Source organism: Solanum pennellii, chromosome 7 (assembly GCF_001406875.1).
Source record: "Solanum pennellii chromosome 7, SPENNV200".
NCBI classification, from domain to species: Eukaryota; Viridiplantae; Streptophyta; class Magnoliopsida; order Solanales; family Solanaceae; genus Solanum; species Solanum pennellii.
In genome coordinates, this window is record NC_028643.1 from 28,410,330 (window position 1) to 28,432,091 (window position 21,762).

The window sequence follows — 21,762 nt, forward strand, 5'->3', positions numbered from 1 at the left end:
GGAAAATGTATTTATGGTAAGAAAGTCACAGGAAATAAAACCCAATAAATCTCCCCTTTTTGGCCTGAATTTCTGACAAAATAAAATTGTCCACCTTCTTCATATAATCTTTAGGATCTTGCACCTCTTCTCCATTATCTCCTCCGTTAAATTTACGTCTTGACATAGAGAACCTCTCTGAAACAATTTCTCCAACAAAAATCTTCATCACTGTCAAAAAGGTTGCGGCTAGAACTACACCCGTCATGATGAACACCATCTCTAACCTTGCTTCATCATTGAACCATGTCAATATAGGAGAAAAATATTATTGAATTTTAGTTGTGTCTACATTATTACATTGAAACCCTATTTATAGACACTAGAATACAATCCTTACCAAGTAGGATACTATTTACTATCCCTATTCTTATTTAAATAAGATTGTATAAATCTATTCCTTTTCTAATAGGATTGTGTAAACCTATTCCTATTCTAATAGGATCTATTCCTTTTCTAATAGGATTGTGTAAACCTATTCCTATTCTAATAGGATTGTATAAACCTATTGCTCTTCTAACAATAACCACCATAAATAGATAGAGCAGAATGTTGATGAAACATAGAGTGATAAATTTTAATACAACTTCATGCCAAACTCCTAAATTATTATGTGACTGTTTCTGTCCATAGAGTTGACTGGTGCTATAGACATTTGAAGCTACTAGACTCCCTCTGAGCAACAAAATTAGGTGGTTCCTCCGTATAAACTTCATCCTCATTACCCTTCAGGGCGGCCCGGGCTTTGGACTTCCATGTTGGAGGTCTCAAGTTCGAAACCCCTTGCCATGGAAAGGGAAAGCTAGGGGTTTGCCTTTTAGGTAAAGCTTGCACCGGACTTGCCTAGTGCGGGTTACCTCTCATGTGTGGTTTGCGAGCTATTGCATAGGGGCGAGAGTTTTACCCTGTGCGCACCCAAAGGGGCGGCCGCTGGTTTCCCTTGTCATTAAAAAAAACCCTTCATCCTGAGTACAATTATGGAGAAAAACGTTCTTGTGGATAGTGTGAAACATAAGCTAAAGAATTTATTATCAGAAATATGATCAGAAGTGTTGGAGTCCAGGATTCACAGTCCAAGGGTATAAGAATGTTAAACACTAGCAAAAGAAATACCATCAGATAAGGAACCATTTACAGCCTCAAAAAAGATAAAGGAACCATTTACAGCCTTAAAAAAGTTTACCAAGCATAGCTGATGTGTACACTACATATACACTCAGTTATATATGGTGTGTATACGTATGTATTATACATATAGGTATGTTTATTATATGTATAAGTATGTACATTATATGCAAATGTATGTATATTATATGTGTATTAGTGTAAAGTATACATTACTTGTACACTGTGTACATATTTTGTAAACTAGATGGCCTAAAGTTATTGGGCTGTAATTTTCTCTAAAGAAAACCCCTAATTACACCCGATGCAGTATAAGCAACATGAGCATTTTAGGTGGTCTACCACGCAGAGAATTACCTACTTCACTAAAAAAGTTATTGAAAGGCTATAACACTGCACAAACACGTCAGAAAATTCACTGGAAAATGAAAAGTGATCGGAACTTGAAGAAAATATTATGCTGGGCTCGAAATCATGGTATGATCACAACCAAAAGAAAGAACTGCTCTGAAGATTGGCCGCAAACTGCCTCACACGCTGAAGCATGTGTTGGACACGCCAGAGGCATCGGAGCTTTGTCAAGCACATGAGGGTGCATCATGGGGGGTTCTGCTGAAGCAGTTATCTGGGGTTTGGTTGCCAGATCTTGCTGCACCTTGACTACTGGGAGAAAAGGAGATGGCACAGGGAAAATCTAAAAGTCACAGGAAAGAAGGCATGGAGATTGACTATCCTATTCCTGAGATTTCTGACGGTCGCTGTAATACCATTTGAAAAATAAAAACACGAGAAATAATAATAAGATGCGTTAACTACATTATTAACTAAGCCCTATTAATACGAAGTACATTATAATCCTTTTCCATGTAGGACACTATATATGTTAAATAATCTAGAAGAGTTATAGGGTAAAATTATTTGTTTGCTACTTGCTTCTGTTCTCCATATTATATTTATTTAGTAGTTTATTTAATATTGGTGTTTTGTGCAGCTAGATATTCCTGCTCAGTATCCTTGTCTACTTCATATAGCAATGTGCTCAGCTCTATGCAATGAGTCTGTTATACAATACAACCCAGATAAGAGGATTTATGAGAAGATCGGTGAATCAACTGAAGTTGCCCTCCGTTTGCTGGCAGAAAAAGTTAGTCTGGACTTTGGCTTGCGTGTCGCTTCTTTATTCCTTATCTTTAATTTATATGACATTTTCTTTTTATTTTGTAGAATCCCAAATGTTTAACATTGTTTTACTGATAACATTATTTCATAAGGCCATACAATTTTCAAGCTTTATAGTTTATCTAATTCTTCAAATTTTATATAATTTGATTATTCCTATCGATCTGGCTATGCAACCATTATTTTATTATTTCATTTCACCATTTCTTGTATAGTAAGTCAAATTAACATTTCAAATTCCGATAGGTCTATTAAAAAGGGATGTTGGAAGTATTTGTTTAGTATATGTACATATTACAGCACATCAATTGATTATGTGGCTGATAATCAGATCTAACTCTATGCTTATTCTCTTATCAATTATTGTCAGATTGGTCTTCCTGGTTTTGATACAATGCCCTCTGCTTTAAATATGCTAAGCAAGCATGAACGGGCCTCTTACTGTAATCGGTATTGGGAAAGCCAATTTAAAAAGGTGAGGTATGTTCCCACTTTATTTATTTGTGCTGGAGATAATGAAAATCTAAGACTTGCATTCACATTCTTATGGAATTTCAAACTAACTTGCTTTTGCTGAAACATGAAAACAGTCATGTTTGAGCTCTCCATATTGGAGTGTTTTTCATGTTGCCGAACACATTAGGATCATGTTTGTCTTACAGAAGTGTTCCAAATGATTTTCCCAATTGGTTTGTAGTAAAATGTTGCTTCCCATTGTGATGATAGTAACTCCCTTTTATGAAATGCTTACTACCGCAGTCAAATGTTTGCAATAGTTTTTTCTTGGGAAATACGGCGAATGTAATTATTTTCACCATTTGGATCCTCACATTCGTTAAAGACATCATGCATCAACTGTTGTTTCTTGTTTACATATGCCTTCGGAACTTTTAATGAAAACAAAAAGCTAAGAGGAATTCTAGGTAAAGATTCTTGCAAGTAAAAAAAATCTAAAAGAGCATTACAGGAGCACCAACTTCCACTACGCGGGTCTGGAGTAAAGCTTGACGACCAATAGAGAAAAAAAATCATTGCAAGTTTTGCAAATTCCAAGTAGTCCGCAATATTAGGGTCCCAAAACGTGAAAGATCTTGAACGACCTGCGTGGGCTACCCTGAAATTTGTTAGCTAATTCAGTATAGATTATAAATTTGTTTTGTTTAATCAGTTAGAGGTTGTTTGGATTGGCTTAGCTTAAGTTATTTTGTCTTTATGATTTTTTTTATACTTTTTGTGGTGTTTCGAAAAGAAAAATATGCTTTTAATCACTTAATGTACGGCCAAAAAGTACAAAAATAAGCTAAAAGCTAAAAGTTGGGTATTCCCAACTTACGACTTTTAGCTTTTACTAGCTTATAACTTATTTTAAAAAAGCCAATCCAAATGCCCTCTTAGTTCAGTATAGAACATAATTCTGCCACAGAAGATTGCAAGTAACTATTACATGAATGAGTCAGATCTCGTCACTTGTTGGGCTTGGCTACTGTGTCTGTGCGATCTTTGCTGTTTATAGTAGCATGCCGGGTTCTATAAACTATTTATCCTTCGATTTTCTTAAATTTCTCACCCTTTTCCCCTTTCTCTTGGCTCCTAACACTTGTTGCTCTACAATGCTGATAAATGCATTGTTTATCTGCACTTGAATAAATCATGAAAGGCTAATTTGAGTTTTTAGAATCAATACCTGTCATTTTCCTTCTCCTGGAAATGAAGTTGCTTTATTAATTTGTTTTATTATATGATTTTGACACATGAAAAGCATTTAAACACCAGATTTAGTGCTATGCATGTCATTATATTCGTCTTTACTTATTCCATAACTTGCAGGTTTCTTTATTGGAATTTTCACGTGATCGCAAAATGATGAGTGTGCTTTGTAACCGAAAGCAGATGGAGATAATGTTTTCAAAAGGAGCTCCAGAAAGCATACTTTCAAGATGTACCAATATACTGTGTAATGATGATGGTTCTACTGTCCCTCTTTCTGCACATATTAGAGCTCAGTTGGAAGCAAAGTATAATAGGTTAGGCCTTTTTTTTGTGATGGTTGTATTTTTCTACTTGTCTGGTACGTGCGTGACTGGGATATTTTAATCCAGATAGTTCAGATTGGAAACCTGTATTCTGTTTGCTTTTTGAATAGGTAAGTTAATATTATATTAAAATTAGAGCAACCTAGTACTCAGATGTGGCAAGGCATAACATCACTTAGGGATCCTTCATTCCGAAACGGTGGAACCAACTATAACTTAAGGCGCCTCATATAGGCCTTGTGTATTTTAAACACCTCAAATAAGACCCCGCTGTGATGCACCCAATCTTAGCCTTTGAGGAGCATCTTTTTTTTTTTTGGTATTGTTTTTCATTCTTCTTCTTTTGCACTTTTTATCCCTACCACTTACTCCACCTTCGACCATAAAAATCTTTATGGAGAACCTTGCAAAACATGGAAAAGAAACATCACCGTTATGAAATTTTTTATAAGAACATGAAAGAACAAAACACGAAAAATTGAAAAAAAAAAGCTTCTAGACACGATTCCCGATGTTCCTTCTCTCTCCTACTTTCTAGGAGGGAGAATCTCACTATTCCGGCAGCTTTCACCGGAATCAGACCTTCTTTCAAGCCACAAATAATCACCCACTGTGATTATTGAGAAACTACTTGGTATCTTTTAGATCAAGGATGGAGGAAACTAGAATCTACTTCAATGCAAGGTTCAAATCCTTTAATATTACTACTAGATGGGAGACTGATAAGGCTGAGTGGTACGAATGGGTGGAAAGGAGTAGGAAGATGATGCAAATATCTTCAATGAATAGGAAGGTGATGGAGTGGATGTGTGTTTGCCTCAGAGAAGCATCAAAGGAAAAAAAGAAGGAAAATACGAGATGGAAGCAGAACATTTCTGTAAAAAAAAGCATAATGAACATGGGAGATTATAAGCATTATAACATTAAATAGAGGGGGGAGATCAGGCCTAATCATTCCAAAAATAGCAGATAATGCTGGATGGTTGGACATTTATTCAAAGATCACCAGGTTAATTAAATGCTAGAGGAAGAAAGAGATGACACCCAGCACAAGGATGACGGATGTAGATTTTCCGTATGCAAGTGCTTTACATGAAAGTAAATGGCAAACCAGAAGCCTACGCACAACCAGTGTTGTGAAAAGCGCAGAAAAGCGCACTTAAAGCGCGCGTCAAAGCGAGGCGACCCTTGTGCGCTTTTTTATCTTGAGGCGAGGCGATCTGAAAAAAACTCTCGCTTCAGATGAAGAAGGGAGAAGCGACCCTAAGGCAAAAGCGCAATAAAGCGCGCTTTTTATAAAAAAAAGCGACAATTGGGGTTTTTTTTAAAAATAAAATAGGTTTTTTTTTTTAAAATAATCTGAAATATAACCTTCGCTCTCCTCACGACTCTTCTTTCACGACTCTTTCCCTTCTTTCTCTCATCGCGACTCTTCTTTCACAATACTTCTTTCTCTCCTGACGATCCCTACTGATGCTGCCTCTCTCTTCAACCTCGACCGCGACTGCAGGTAACTTTTTGTTCATCTCTTTTTTAGCTAATGTTTATTAGTTCATCTCTATGAGTTTCTTTTCTCCTGAAATATACAATCTTCGCCTGTGCTTCATCTCTTCATCTCTCTGAGTTTCAACTACTCTAGTTTTTTCTTCTTCTTCTCTTCTTTTTCTTCATCTCTGCTGCCTGCTCTGTTTCTAATTACTGACTGCTGCCTCCTCTGTTGTTTTTTTTCAATTCTTTTGCTTTTTTTTTTAATTTTGTGATCAGTCTAGCAGCCTTGTTGAAGAATAGGAGTTTGAATCTTTGTGATTTAATTATGTTTTCGATTTTTTGCTTTACATGTTATGACTTATGAGTTTTTTTGCCTATGTAATTTCTTTCAATCTAAGACTATATTACCTCTATTTAGTTATTTAATATTTTTTTATTTTTATACTTAATGTCGCTTTTTTTTAAAAAAGCGCGCGCTTCGCTTCACGCTTCTCGCTTCTGTGAAGCAAGCCCTCGTCGCTTTTTTCCGCTTCTCGCTTCCCAAAACACTGCGCACAACCAAGATCAATAGCAAGAAAGGAACCGTAGAAGTGCTAGACCAAATGGATGCACATGAGGATGGCCTACAAAGAGATGTCTAGTTGGGTACTGTAGAGAGGAGAAGGGCCAACTTTAGCAGATATTCAAAGATGGTCCATAACAACATGGAAGGAAGTCTTCGGATTGAACATCTATAAGTTGTATGGTGAGATGTTCCTCGTCGAGTTCCCAAATAGATACATGGCAGAGCAGACCATTTATGGTGAATTGAGATGGAAAAATTACAGATTTCATCTCGAATGGTGGAAGCCAAGAGAAAATATGGGTTAGAGTAGTGGGAATTCCCCTGCACCTCTGGTCAAAAAGGTTTTTAAGGAAATAGGTGAAATTTGTGGGGGATGGGTTACTACGGAGGAGGAAACTAGGCTTAAGAATCATATGAAATGTGCCAGAAGCTTGGTTTCAAATGATGGTAGCAGCATCCCAAGGGAGGTCGTGATATCCCAATATGGTGTGAAATACCACTTTCCAATCTGGGCAGATCTCGGTATGAGATCATGCTGGAAAAACCAAATGGAGGAGATGAAACACATTACCTAGAGAAAGGCTTAACCCAATGGGTAAGGGAGGAAAGCTTCTGTGAAGAAAAACAAATCAGGGATTCTATAAGAGGGCAGTATGTTGGAACAACGGGAAAAAGTGTATCACCAAGAGCACATGGGAGGCACATGTCTCATTTAAATGAGACCTCTATAGTGGGTTGTTCTCATAAGCCCATTTTGAAAATACCATAAAATCTATTTAAAGGCTCATACTTAGTTGCTAAGGTTATTTTTAACAATCTACAAGAGGAGAAACTGAGTCCCATAGAAGCCCACAATGCCTTAAGTTTCGCAGAAGACATAGCAACACATATTTCTCTGCATGTATCCTCTATAGAATCAGAACAAAGGAAGTCTTATGCGAAGATGGTGATGATGACAACTGAGTTTGTGAATGGGGATGGTTCACCTACACCAAACAAGGAGGCAGATTGGCATAAGGTAAGAGACTGCGACAGTAGAAGTGCAAAAAGTGAAAATTACGGGATAATTCTCCCCGAGTGACAACACAAATATTGTCAACTGGAAAGTAGAGGAAGTTGAACCAATAATGATGCAACAACACAGTCTGCAAGGGAGAGAAAAGGAAACATCGGTCTAGGTGCAACATAATTTGATAAGACTGGGGAAAATATTTGGGGTTCACTTTCAAGGACTCGAGGAGGCCATAAAACTCTTAATGCAGATAGATGGGTGCTCGAAGCAAGAAGAATGGAACATGATATTGAAGTAAAAAAAAACAAGGATCAAGGGTGCACAAGAAATTAAAAGCTTAGTACCCTGTGATGTCAGGTATAAAAATACCGGTGACGGGAACAAAGGGAGAAATATTAGCTCTAGTTCTTGATGAAGCTCAAGTTAGTGTCTTGGATGTACGAGGGTTCAATGATAGAGAGATAAAGAGGCTAGTAAACACTTTGGTTTGGGGTTCGAAGGCTGACATTATTTGTCTTCAAAACACAAAATTAGAAGGGAATGTCTTAGAAATGGCAAAACAAATGTGGGGCGTGAGATGGGTTGGACAAGCATATCTTGCAACTAGAGAATGCTAATTACACTTAGTTCAAAGGAGACCAACAGAAACAACCTTAAATCCAAATTTCAAATGAGTGGGATGACTATTTCGGAAATTAGAAACAACTTCAGCTTATCACTACTTGGAGGGTCTTGGAAAAAGGACAAGAATTATTTTAAATTTTAAAATTGGTGGCTGGAGACCGAAGGTTTTATTGATAGAGTAAAAAATTGGTGGTCCTCTTTCAACTTCTTATCTAGGCCGGCAAGCTCAATGATCTGAAGCACAAACTCAAAGAATGGAGGAAAGAGGAGACTGGGAACTTAGGAATACAAAGGAAGAAATTGCTTGAACAAATGGCAGACTTGGATACAGAGAGGGAAGATAAAATATTCAATGATGAAGAGATAGCTAAAAAGTATGAATTATTTCTAAAAGATGAGTTGTTGAAGGAGGAGGAGATTTCATTGAGACAAAAGTCAAGAGTTCTTTGGTTCAAAGAAGGCGATAAGAATACCAAATTATTTCACAAAATGGCAAATGCTCATAAAAGAAAGAAAAAATATAGACCAGCTAGTGATACATGGAGCAATTACGAAAGACTAAGTAGAATCGAAGGGGAAATTGTGGGGTATTACAAAAGGTTGTACTCAGAAATCATCCAGTAGAGACGTACCCTGCAAATATTACTTAGTTTCCAGTTTCCAGTCCTTACACTGGAAAATAGGGTGCCACGGCCAGATGGTTTTACTATGGGTTTCTTTATCAAGTTTTGTGAGGTGGTGAAGCAGGACATCCTGGACACTTTCTAAAACTTTTGTGATCAAGGAGTGTTTGAGAAGAGTTTTAATGCAACATTCATAACACTCATTCGTAAAGAGAAGGGTGCCAAGGAGTTGAGGGACTTCAGACTAATTGGCAGTATCCATAAGTTGCTCTCTAAAGTATTGAGTGAGAGACTGAAAAGGGGTTATTGGTAAGTTGATAGATTCTCAACAAATGTCATTCATTAAAGGGAGACAAATTATGGATGCGTTCTTGATTGCCAATGAAGCTGTTGAGTCCGGAGTTAAGAAGAGGAAGCCACTTATTCTCTCTAAGTTGGACATAGAGAGCTTATGACCATGTTAATTGGAGATACCTTATGAAGATATTAGAAATGATGGATTTTGCGCAAAAGTGGTGGAAGTGGATGAAGCAATGGATTTCAACAGTGTGCTTTTCTGTACTATTTAATGGTTCTCCGGCAGGATTCTTCCAATTGTACGGAGGACCCAGGTGACCCTCTGTCACCTTTTCTGCTCCTAATTGCTATGGAAGGACTTAATAAGATGATCAAGACATCCAAATTAAGAGGTTAGATAAAGGGTTCGATGTGGCTAGAAAAGGGATTGACAGTCTGGAAGTGACATATCTACAATATGTAGATGACACAATTATATTTTGTGATGCTGAGGAAGATCAACTAAAGCACTTAAGACTTATTTTGGTTTTGTTTGAAGGGATCTCTGGTCTACATATTAACTCATAGAAAGAGTTTATGTACCCTATTAATGTAGTCAACAACATGAGTTGGTTAGCAACAATCCTTGGAGTTGAAGTTGGCATTCTGCGAACTACTAACATGGGAGTACCTATAGGAGCCGAATCTATGTCCATAGATATATGGAGCAATGTGATCGAGAAGTGTGAAAAAAACTTGCTATGTTGAAAAGTAAAAACACAATACTTGTCTATGGGTGGAAGATCGACACTACTCAATTTAGTACTTGGTATTCTTCCAACTTACATGATGTCCCTTTTCCCTATCCCACCATGGGTCACCAAGAGGCTAAACAATATTAGAAGAAAATTTTTGTGGCAGGGCAACAAGGAAAAGAAAGGATTTCACTTGGTAAAGTGGAAATCAGTGATAACTGGATAGAAGAGTGATGGTCTGGGGATTAAGAACCTAAACTTGCAAAGTAAAGCTTTTCAAATGAAATGGTTATGGAAGTATGCAAATGGTAACCAACTGTTGTGGGAAAGGGTGATTGAGGTTAAATATATACCAGAAGACAAATGGATGACCAAAGAAGTGACTACTCCTTATGAGGTCAACCTTTAGAGGTCCATTAGGAATCTATGCGATAAAGTGAAGAACAACTCAAAGGTGAATGTTTGTGATGGGAGAAAGACCATGTTTTGGAAGGATAATTGGCATGAGAAAGGCAACTTGGAAGAGTTATTTCCTGAAGTTTATAACTTAGTTACATTTTAGCAAGGGTTTATAGCAGATTTATGGACACTACAGGGGTGAAACTTCAACTTTAGAAGACATCTAAATGACTGGGAGGTTCAAAGATAGCTGAGTTTGTTAACACAATGGAAACTTTCAATGGACTTCAAACAAGGAAGTATGTTCTATGGTGAACAGGAAACAATAGAGGAGGATACAAATTTAATAGAGCTTATAAGCTAATGGATCAGACAAACCAACAAATTACAAATTGGCGATGGAAACAAATATGGAAAAGCAAAATGCCCTACAAAGCATCTTGCTTCGTATGGTTGTTGGCCGAGGAAGCAACTCTTACCGAAGACAATGTCATGAAGAGAGGGATAACCTTATGCTCTAGATGCTCTTTGTGGGGATACTTTAGAGAATGTGAATGATCTGTTAGAAACACTGCAAGTACACTCAACAATTATGGAGAACTTTTTTGAGTCTCAGAGGCATCTCCTGGACTATGCCAACGAAAGTTTCTGAGTCTTTAAGAAGTTGAGGGAAGCAGGAGTATGGGCAAAAGACATGATTGCAAAAGACAGAGGCAGATGGAGACTTATCCCTCCTTCAATATGGTGGCAATATGGAAAGAGAGGAACTTTAGGTGTTTTGAGAGCATAGAAAACAGTGTGCAGAAAGTGAAGCTCAACTGCATTTTGCTATTATGTTTTTGGTGTAATCAGTTATACTCAAATAATGCAATCAGTTATACTCAAATAATGCTGTCTCTATAATTGATTTTTTGACATTTGTGCACCAAAAGAAAATAAGGGATCAAAAACTACTTCTTAATTGAGCAAAGCTGATCTCCTGCCCTTTAAAAGCTCACCTATTCTCTCTTTTGAAATGACCAAGCTAGAGAAGTAACATTCCATGCATTGTGGCTTCTTCTCCTAGCTCCACTCTTCCAACTAATCATCTAACTCCTTCATTGATCTTGGCATTACCTGAGTGAAACCAAGCCACGTAATCATATCCTCTCATAACATCGTGGCTAATTTGCTATATAATAAAATATGATCTGCATCATCACCAGTCTCCTTACAAAGGAAACACCAACTCATGTGGACAACCTATTGCTTCCTAAGGTTCCCTGATGTACAAATCATCCCTCCACTAGCTAGCCACGTGAAGAAGCACACCTTCGTTATTCATACCACACCATATGGAAAAATATCCTCCACCCTTACCAGTAGCTTCTTATAGAAGGACTTGACAGAAGACACTTTGTTATTCCCCAACTTTTCTCTACTCAAATCATTGGGTGTCAACATTTCTTTTGGAGTAATTTAGCAATCTCTGAGTTCTGTCACCTCCCAATCATGGAATTCCTTTTCAACCTCAAATCTTTAAAAGTTCCATCCCCTTGGGTCCTCCTAACTTGCTGAACACATAACTCCCTTTGGCATTAAATCATATATACAGTAGGGAAATTTATCCTTAAGCACCAAACTTCCACAACACTGTTGCCCCCCAAAAAACTAACTCTACTCTCCTGTTAACCCTAAAAGTAATGTTATCATCCAAAGCATCCCACCCCTTCGTTATATTCCTCCTCACACCACATTCGAAAGGCATAGTGATCACTTTTGTTCTCCATCCCCCCTCCATTTCACCGTATATTCCAGCTATAATCCCTCTCCATAAAGCTTCTCCCTCAACCCCAAATCTCCACAACCATTTAAATAAAAGAGCTTTATTGAAAGTCTTCAAGTTTGATTCCCAAATCCTCCCCATTTTTTAGGAGATGTCATAGATTCCCATCAAATTAAGTGAAACTTCTTTGCTGCGTCCATCGCATCCCTAAGAAAATCTCTTTGTAACCTCTCCATCTTACCTATAACATAACAAGGTGCATTGAATAGGGAGATGCAATATTTAGGGATACTCTATAACGTGCTCCTTATATGCACTTCTTTGCCTCCCTTGGATGAGTATCTTTTTGCCACCTAGCTATGTCTTCTCTACCCTCTAAATGACAGGATTCCAAACAGTGAGATCCTTGTTCGACACGCCAGAGGCAATCCTAGGTACGCAGTGGGGAGAGGCTACCTTCACTACAAGGCATGGACAAGCGTGGCAATATTATCCACTACGTCAACAAGTATGATCTCACATTTACTAAGGTTGGTTTAAGCCTTGAAGTCACTTGCAATCAAGTTAGAGCTTGTCCAAGATAGCCCAACTTGTTCACATCAGCATCACAAAATATATAGTTGGTATGCCTAAGTGATTTTTTCCCATATGCCTAAACCTTGGTGGATTGAATTACTCGGTACTTGTGTAGGTGAGAGGTATGGGCACTTAATGGAATAGTTGAGGTGTGTTCAAGTTGACTATCATTCCACTGGCGAAAAAATAATTTTACCTCTCTACAAGTGTTAAAAATTGAATTTAATGATGATAGGATATAAGAGGTATCTAGGAGTGAAATATTGTGTTTAATTGCATTGTGTTGAGGCTTGGGCGGGTAAATTAATAACTAAATCAGGCACAAATCCAAGATGGAAGGACATATGTATTGTAGTTGTTTTTTGTTTGTCTTGTGATGTGGAATGTTAGATATTCTCTACTCAAATGTATGGTTTTCTTTCTTTGTGAAATTTATACTAAGGCACCAAAGTTCTAATACAAACGAGGCAATACTAAGTGAGTTCTTTCAAGACTAATTAGACTTCTTAACTCTTGGAGGATAAAATTATCTAGTACATGTGTTTAGGTAGTAAGTTTCTGGTGGATTAGTCATGTGCACATAACTCATAAGTTGGCTGAAATGGCATTGCTATCTAAACAGAGTTGTCCTAAGACACCGTTTAATAGACAAACCATTTCAAACCTTATGACCCCTTCTAATTGTTAAGTTTCTTTTAGGACATTTTACAAGAACTTTGAGATTTCATAATATTTAATTAGTTGAGTTTCAGAAGAGCTTTAAATGATTGGGAAATTGACAGACTAGCAATCTTTTTCGGAACTTTGGAACAGTTCAAAGGTAGATCAACTGAGGCAGATTACTTAATATGGTTAAGGAATAAGGAGAACAAATTTACAGCGGAAGCAACATACTAAGTACTCACAACCTCAAACAATTAGAGTGGGATCTGGCCTTGGAAGATCTGGAGGGGTAAGATCCCTCACAAAGTTGCATGCTTCTCTTGGTTGCTAGCCAGAGAAGTTGCACTCACACAAGATACACTCATGAAAAGAGGTTTTGATCTTTGCTCAAGGTGTTTTCTCTGTGATAAGGAAGAAGAGACAATCTCTCATCTCTTTCTTCAATGAAGCTGGACGGACCAGTTGTGGAATATTTTCATTAACATGAGGGGTATTAACTGGAATATGCTCGGAAGAGTATATGATGTATTGAAATGCTGGAACAGTGATACCAATCCATCTAATCAGAAAGAGAGATGTAAAATTGTCCCAGCTTGCATTTGGTGGATCGTGTGGGGAGAAAGAAACAATGCAGGAACAGTGAAATCAATCCCTCTAATCAGAAACTAAAGTTGAAACGTTTAGGGATTTTCTCTTTTTGGTGTAAACATAGCTTAATTGAGGAGTTGGAATCAGTTTATGATGTACTCGATTCCTTACGAGAAAATTGAGGACATGGAGCTTTTTTTAGCTCATCTGGATGTAAATATGGGAGAATACACACCCTTTGTGTAGTTTGTTATTAATACACAAAAATGTTACCTGCTAAAAAAAATAGTGTAGACATTAAACAACCTTTTACATGTATTTCTTTGATTGAGGGATCCTTTGTTTTTTAGAGTTCAATTACTTTGTATAAGTTCTAGCAAAATTCTGCTTCTCTGACATTCCAATCTTCTTATTGTTACAACAAGGGTGGATGTATGCCAGCCTTACCTCTATCTTTGTGGGATAAAAGGGAGATTGTTTCTCAGAGATCCTTGACTCAAGGAATTGTTTTCAGAAAATGGTTTAAAAGAAAAGCAAGGGTAAAGCTATGATGAAAATATTCGAGAAAAGAAAGCACAAACTATACAAACTTAAGACAACCAAAATGAAAGAAATGATGGTAGTAATAAAATTGTAGAATAAGATAATGCTAGCATAATAGTGGCAATACTGGTAAGGGAACCGATAAATGCTCTAGAACCCTGCTCCAAAAGTGTTGTGAGAGAAACCATTCTACAACCAACTAACCATCTATCCTAATCCTCGCTTTTCGTGATCTCCTTTGTAGGGTTATTCCTTGGTGAGCTGAAGATGTGTCATGTCTAGTCTAATCTCCCCAATTCTTTCTTGGTCTACCCCTACCACTTCTGAAACCCATCACTGCCAACTTTTGCACAACCTCATGAGGGAGGGCATCTGTGGTCGTCATATTCTTATGCTCAAACATCTTAGTCTTGCTTCCCAAAACTTTTCCACCACAACTTCTCCCTATGTACCCCGTATATCTTCATTCTAATCTTGTCTCTTCTAGTATGCATACATATAACATATCCATCTAAGTATCCTCATTTTTCTTTCTTCATCTTCTCAACATGCAAATTCTTGACTGACCAACACTCCACTCCGTACAACATAGTCGGTCTAATAGTCAATCTACAAAACTTATCTTTAAGTTTCGCTGATACATTATTACCAAGTCAAGAATGTATCAGCGAGAGACGTATGTTTGAGAGAAGCTTCAATTCTACTTGTATGACTTTAATTCCAAAAAAATTAGGTGCTTAGGAGCTCATTGACTTCATACCTATTAGACTGATTGGTAGATGTACCAGATCACCTCCAAATTACTCACTAAGAGAATAAATATAATTATACATAAACTAGTCGACCCCAACATTTGGCCTTCATAAATTGGAGACAAATAATGGATGCCATTTTTATGGCAAATGAGTGTGTTGAGGCTAGAACTAGGTGTAGTGTCCTAGGCAACCTATGTAAGCAGGACATTCAAAAATCTTATGACCACCTCAATTGGAAGTTCCTACTGTAGACTCTTTCTAAAAGGGGTTTTGGAGGTGATGGCCAAGATGGATGAAGTTTTGCATCAGCACTGTGCAATTGTCAGTTCTAAGAAATGTCTCTCGCACATGTTTCTTCTCTTCACAAAGAGGTTTAGGATAATGAGACCCATTATCTTCTTTCCTTTTTATTATTGCTATGGAGGATCTAAATAATATGTCGAAAATTGCTCAAGAGAAGTTGTGGCTGAGAGGTTTTAGGGTCTCTAGTAGAGTGAGGGTTGATTTGGTGATTACTAGCCTTCAATAGCCTTCTCTTCACAAAGAGGTTTAGGACAATGAGACCCAGGAAAACCTTATAAAGAGAAATATTCAACTGAGTCCTAGGTGCTTCCTATGTGGTGAAGAAGTAGCGATTGTCGCCCATCTCTTCCTTCACTGTAGGATAACCAACATTTTCTGGAATGTCTTCATCAACCTGAAGGACATGAACTGGGTTATGCCTAGGAGAGTTACCGACTTTGAGGATATAGAGCAGTTATGCAAGCATAACTTGGCATAAAGAGAGATGGAAAATCATTCCGGCTTGAATTCGGTGGTCTATGTGGGAAGAAAGAAATCTCAGATGCTTCTGGGCCAAGTGTTTCCATCCAGAAGATTAAGTTCAAACTGCTTAGTTTTGTTTCTTTTTTGGTGTAAATAAGAGTACATGGAAGATATAGAATCAGTTACATATGTTTTCGGTTCCTTGTAAATCTTTCTATAGGATTGAAGATCTTCCAACTACTCTCCACAAATGTAATTAGGAACCTTTAATATGTTATGGCAGATTCTGATATTTTGGAATAGAAAACAAGTTGTTACCTTCTCAAAAAAAATAAATATACCTAGGACAATGGATGTGAGCGTCTATTTTATCCACCTCGCTAACGTGTCCGACTCCTCATCGATTTCTCTATTTCCTTCTCACGGTTGAGTGGATAAAGTTGTGTCTTAAGTAGGTTCAAGAGGCTCTACTACTCTCGGTATTGTCATTGCTATGGTTGTTGCAGATATTATGTTGAGATGGAATTTGCTAATCTGTATCAGATATGGTGATATCAATGCTTCAGACCAACTTGAGTATTTTGTATAACCTTGTACTTGTGCCACTTTATATAGTGTACTAAACATAAATATGGTAGTCATTATCAGACTTATTTGGCATGTCCTCTAAATGCATGGATGTGCATATTTCTACCATTAAGCTTCTAATGTGTCAACGGGTTTTTGTAGTTATTTGAAAATATGTTGTATTAATGCTTATTTAAGGATATTTAGGTGATGCATAACATTTCCCCCTCCAGTTTTGCAGGAAAAGAAACTCTTAGATGCTTAGCTCTAGCCTTGAAAAGAATGCCTATGGGTCAACAATCACTCTCCTTTGATGATGAAAATGACCTTACATTTATTGGGTTGGTATGCTCTTTCTTCTATGTGCCTTACTTTTGTATGTAAAAAGCATTACAACTTTTTTTATTTGTTTATTTACTTTTTGCATGATATATAGAGTACTAACATCAAAACAATCAATCAAATAAAATGATATTTGGAGATTATTTCAAGCAGGTGTTTATCAGTTTAGTCTTTCAACTATGAACTTGAAATAAAGAATTTGCAATTTGGAGGATAGATTTTAGGGGTATTTCAACCAAATTCTCAATTTTCAACATCAAAAACTTCCTTTTTTCCAATTTCAACAAAATTATGTCCAATGCCTAATATTGGAAATAGACGGACCTGAATAAAGTCGAATAGGTACAAAGGATTGAAATAGGCTACTCCAAATAATTTGGACTAGGGGCGTTTGATTGATTTGATTGGTGCTTGTAATCAAAGTCAAAGTCAAAGTCAAGCCTAAAAATTAATACTCAGTCTACCTAGTCAAATCTCGGGACAAATTACAAAATATGATTACCTATAAGCTTGTGAGTCCAAATTTATGATTGGTTTCTCATTAATGTCCAGTTTCGTGGTCAGATCCCCTATTTAACTCATTTAAGGTACTAGGTCAAAACCCTCGAAATTTAGTATTCAAATCTCACAAATCTATGATTTAAATTGAACCAAAATCACTTATAGAGATCTGGTGGTGTCAGGGTTAAACTACATGAATGATTGGGAACATATCACTCCAATAATGGCAAAGTTTAGGTTTGGATTTGTCACTGTCAAATATGTAGAGATCTGTTCCTTCCTCGCGAATGTGGCACCAATCTATGCGATAGGGGAGATTATCTTATGCTGGTGTGTGTGTATATGTATTGAATACTTTTTTAGAAGTTATTCATCCTTAATGCATGAAATCGATACCAATCATGATCTTTTTGCACCTACGTGTTCTAATTTGTAAGAAGGCTTCATTATCAGAGTTTTAAGTTCATCAAGTGCTAAGATGTTAAACTATCTACATTGAACTTATAGAAACTACTCTATCAAGTACTATCAATGTTTTCATGTCCTCGATTCTTATAAAGTAGTCCTTATTTTGGAGTATATTTAATACATCGAAGGAAAGATACTACTGCAAGCCATTGAGTTTTACAAGGAAAGTCTAGCAACTGATGACAACACTCACTGAAAAATCAGTCTTTATTTTGGAGTATATTTAATACACCGACTGAAAGGATTTGGTCAAAATGTCAAAACCATTTGTGATATGTGTGAATTTGTTCATGTTGAAGTATTTGATCCTATAGATTGTTATTCTTTGGAAGAAAAATGACACTTTGACTGTTGCAATAAAGAACATATCTTGTTTGAGCAAATCCTAATTTCCACCTAGAATCCTTTCAACTGGAGAAACTCTTTACACGTTTCAACGACAATAAGCTCAACAACTGTAGTAGAGAAGAAAAGTTACTTTTGCGACCTTTTGCCAAGATGCTGCTTCCCTGCAATAGCAATCAAGTAGCCCAAAATTAGATTTAGAGCTGTCCACATCTGATGGTATACCTAAATCAATGTAACCACAAAAAGATGGGTTCCATTTCCGAAATACGAACTCTAAGGAGTACTGTCACATATATACCTATGACTTGGACAATGGCATAATCTGGTTTTGTAAAACTCATTGTGTACATCAAATTGCCGATATATGAAGCATACCGAACTTTCTTAGTACTATCCTTCACCAACATTACTTCATGCTTGGCTTGAAGTGCACAGCTGGAGGTGTACAAATGACCTTAGCTTGATCCAAGTTGAACCTATGGAGTACCATCTAACTATACTTCTCTTGTGATAACCATAATTTTTTGGCCTCCCTCTATCACGCCTATATGCATCATAAGGATCTGCCTCATTGGTTCGAAGACTTCATATTAAAAGATTTGTTCAATTCCTGCTTCATCTTTTTTTTTTAATAACAAGGGAAACCCACAATCGCTACCCTATGAGTGTGCACAAGGTAAAACCCCCGCTCCCATGCAATAACTCGCAAACCACATAGGAGAGGTAACCCGCACTAGGCAAGCCCGGTGCGACGAGTTCGACCCAGAAGGCAAACCCCTTGCTTTCGTTGGCAAGGGGTTTCAAATGCCGTGAAACCTCCAACATTGATGTCCGAAGCCCAAACCACTGGGCCACCCCGAAGGATATTCCTGCTTTAACTTTTGGATCGCACAAACATTATGAATGACGACAAATATATCATCAACACAAATCAATAATATAATAAATTCATTATTAGAGAATTTCTGCACAAAAATAATTTCCAAAGATTTCTTCTTGAACCCTTAGGGGTCGTTTGCAGGTGTTAATTATGTGGGTATTAGTAATGTAGGTATTAGTTATACATGTATAAGTGATGTAGGGTTAATTATACATGTATTAGTTATGTAGGTTATTAGTTATGAAGGATATAATTATGCATATATTAGTTATGTAGGTATTAGTTATGTCGAGATTATAATACATCAGTGAGTTACTTTTTATTTCTTAATTCCAAAAGTAATTAGCTAATATTTATTATAACGATTAAAATAGCCAACTATATCTAACAAATTACAATTAAATAAGTAGCTATATCTAAAAACAATAAAGTAAATAACAAATAACTAAAGTAATTAAGTAATTTGTATTAAATATGATGCAATTGAGCAATAGGTAATTTAAGTTAAAATAAATAACAAGTAGCTAAATATATTGAAACTTGTATTGGCAGTGCATTATGGAGAAACTAAGGAAGGAAATTAATTATAATTAATAGACCGTACCACCAAATAGAACAATTAACAAGAATTTAAGCAAAGAAATTAAAGTAATTAAGCAACTAACAAGGCAAAAAACCCAAAGAAGAAATTTGGTAGTAATTTATTTAACATGTATTAATTATATGATTTATGGTAAATAAATATACATTTATAAGTAAATTAATAGGGGTGGATGCATTATTTACTATTTTAATGCATGTATAACCAATACCATTTAACTTATTTCACCTTTTACATTGCATAAAATTATGCATAAAATCCCTCATAAGTTATGTAAATATTAATTATGCATTACAATAACGCAACCAAACACTGTATAATTTATACAATATTTGAAAACCTGCCAACGAAACGTTGTATATAATTAATACATGGATAGCTTTTATCCTATTTGCAAACCAAACATGGTTTAAATTAGAACATGAACAACTTGGTTATTTATGTATTAACTTTGGGCATATCCATCTTCTAAACAACCCCTTATTGTTTCATAACTGAGCCAAACTTCCTGTTTCACCACGTAGGAACTTGTCTCAACCCATACTAGTTCTTCTTTAATTTCAAGGTACAATCCTCTTTCGCTTATGACTTCAATACTTTGTGGTTACCCCTATGGATCTCCTCATCTATACTTTGGAGAAACATGGTCTTCATATTCATTTGCTCAGCCTTCAAGTATAGGTTGGTAGCTAAGCCTAGAAACGTGTGAACAGGGACATCTTCACCAATGGAAAAAATAATTCATCAAATCAACTCCCTTTTACTACTATAAGCTCTTCACTACCAATCTAACCTTGTATTGTAAGCTAGGTTGCCATTTTTGTGTTTCACTCAGAACATTCACCTATTTCTCCCAAGTTTTTATGTCTTTAGGTGGTTTAAGAAAATCACAAGCATGATTATCATTCAAGAATTTCATCTCATCCTTCGTAGCATCAAACTACTTTTTTCCCACTATGCATGACTTCTCCAAGACATTTAAGTTCCCCCCTCCCCATGTTGTTTGTTAAGTGTACATACTGGGAGAGTTAACATTATGGAGGTCTTTTCTCCAATGAATTTAAGAAAAGTTTCAGAGAATTTGTAGTTGTTGGTTGAAGGTCAACGATGTCATTATGCAAAGGAGCATCGATGGCATTTCTACCTTGTTGATCATTCTAGACATGATCATCATCTTCATTTCATCTTAAAGTCTCAGGTCTCAGCATTCTGAAGATTTCGTTTAGGTGCAACTGTAACATGGACTAGATAAACCACAACTAAGCTCTCATTAATCTGAGAATCTAGTTTCGTAGTTTTTTAAAGATCTTCAATAGTGTGGTCTTGAAATAGCACAACATCATGTCCTTATCAACTGGATCATAACCAATGAAGGTACATGAGAATACCTGATTTAGACCTTTGATCTTTAGCTTAAACAGTTCACACTCGAAAATTCCTGGTGATCATAAGAAACATTACTATCAAATCAAACTACGTAGGGACATTATCTTCCGAAGAAACAGTAGGCGATAAACTGATAACATATGAAACAATATTAAGTGCTTCTACCATGAAGAAATCTGGCTGGCTAACCTGTGAAAACAAGCATCTAACCCTCTCAATTAAGGTTTTGTTCATCCTCTCGACAAACCATTTGATTGATTAGTCTTTTGGAGAAGTTCTTCATGATAAATGCCCAATGCTTATAATAATTATCAAATGGCATTACAATGCAAATGCATTTCACATTTCAGTGTCCCCATTTTTCTCTCTGCCAAGACTTGAGATTCTTTAAACACATCAAGTACTTGATCCTTGAGCTTCAGAGGAAATACTCAAAGTTGCAAGAAGGATTACCTACAAATGCGACAAACTTTAGTTTGCCACCTTTACATTTTACCTTAAGAATACCACAAAATTGGAATGTACCAGGTCTAGCAAATTAGACTTTTTTAATGATGGATGACTCTAAAAATAATCCTTTTGTTTCTCAACTAAGCGATGAAAACATTTCAAATTTTGTCACTCCCAAAGTAAATTCATATCCAACAACCAATCCCCTATTTCACTCTTATGTCTCCGCTTTCCATGTCATAAAACTGATAAAGTATCACTCAACAACATTTATTGTGTTGATTGATATGGAACATTGTGTCACATACAAATTTGAGGACATGTCACGTGAAGCCATCACCGACATCTCAAATATACTTTAATAATTCTCATCATCAAGATTTCCTGTAGAATATAATTCATGCGAGTATTTGCATGCTTGATATATATATATATATATATATATA

At 36.4% G+C, this 21,762-nt stretch overlaps 1 protein-coding gene across 9 annotated transcripts in view; it reads left to right on the top strand.

Annotated features, from left to right (window-relative positions):
* The window catches only part of LOC107025880 (calcium-transporting ATPase 3, endoplasmic reticulum-type), an 88,553-nt gene that overhangs the window by 39,585 nt on the left and 27,206 nt on the right, over positions 1-21,762 (top strand). For all 9 annotated transcript variants that reach the window (XR_003579399.1, XR_001457462.2, XR_003579400.1 and 6 more), the window contains 4 exons: positions 2,156-2,308; positions 2,714-2,818; positions 4,171-4,367; positions 16,574-16,685. Coding sequence is in view for 5 of the 9 variants with exons in the window: in XM_027918560.1 (XP_027774361.1) it covers positions 2,156-2,308; positions 2,714-2,818; positions 4,171-4,367; positions 16,574-16,685 (567 nt within the window). In the remaining 4 variants the exon portion in view is untranslated. The remainder of the gene's footprint in view (positions 1-2,155; positions 2,309-2,713; positions 2,819-4,170; positions 4,368-16,573; positions 16,686-21,762) is intronic.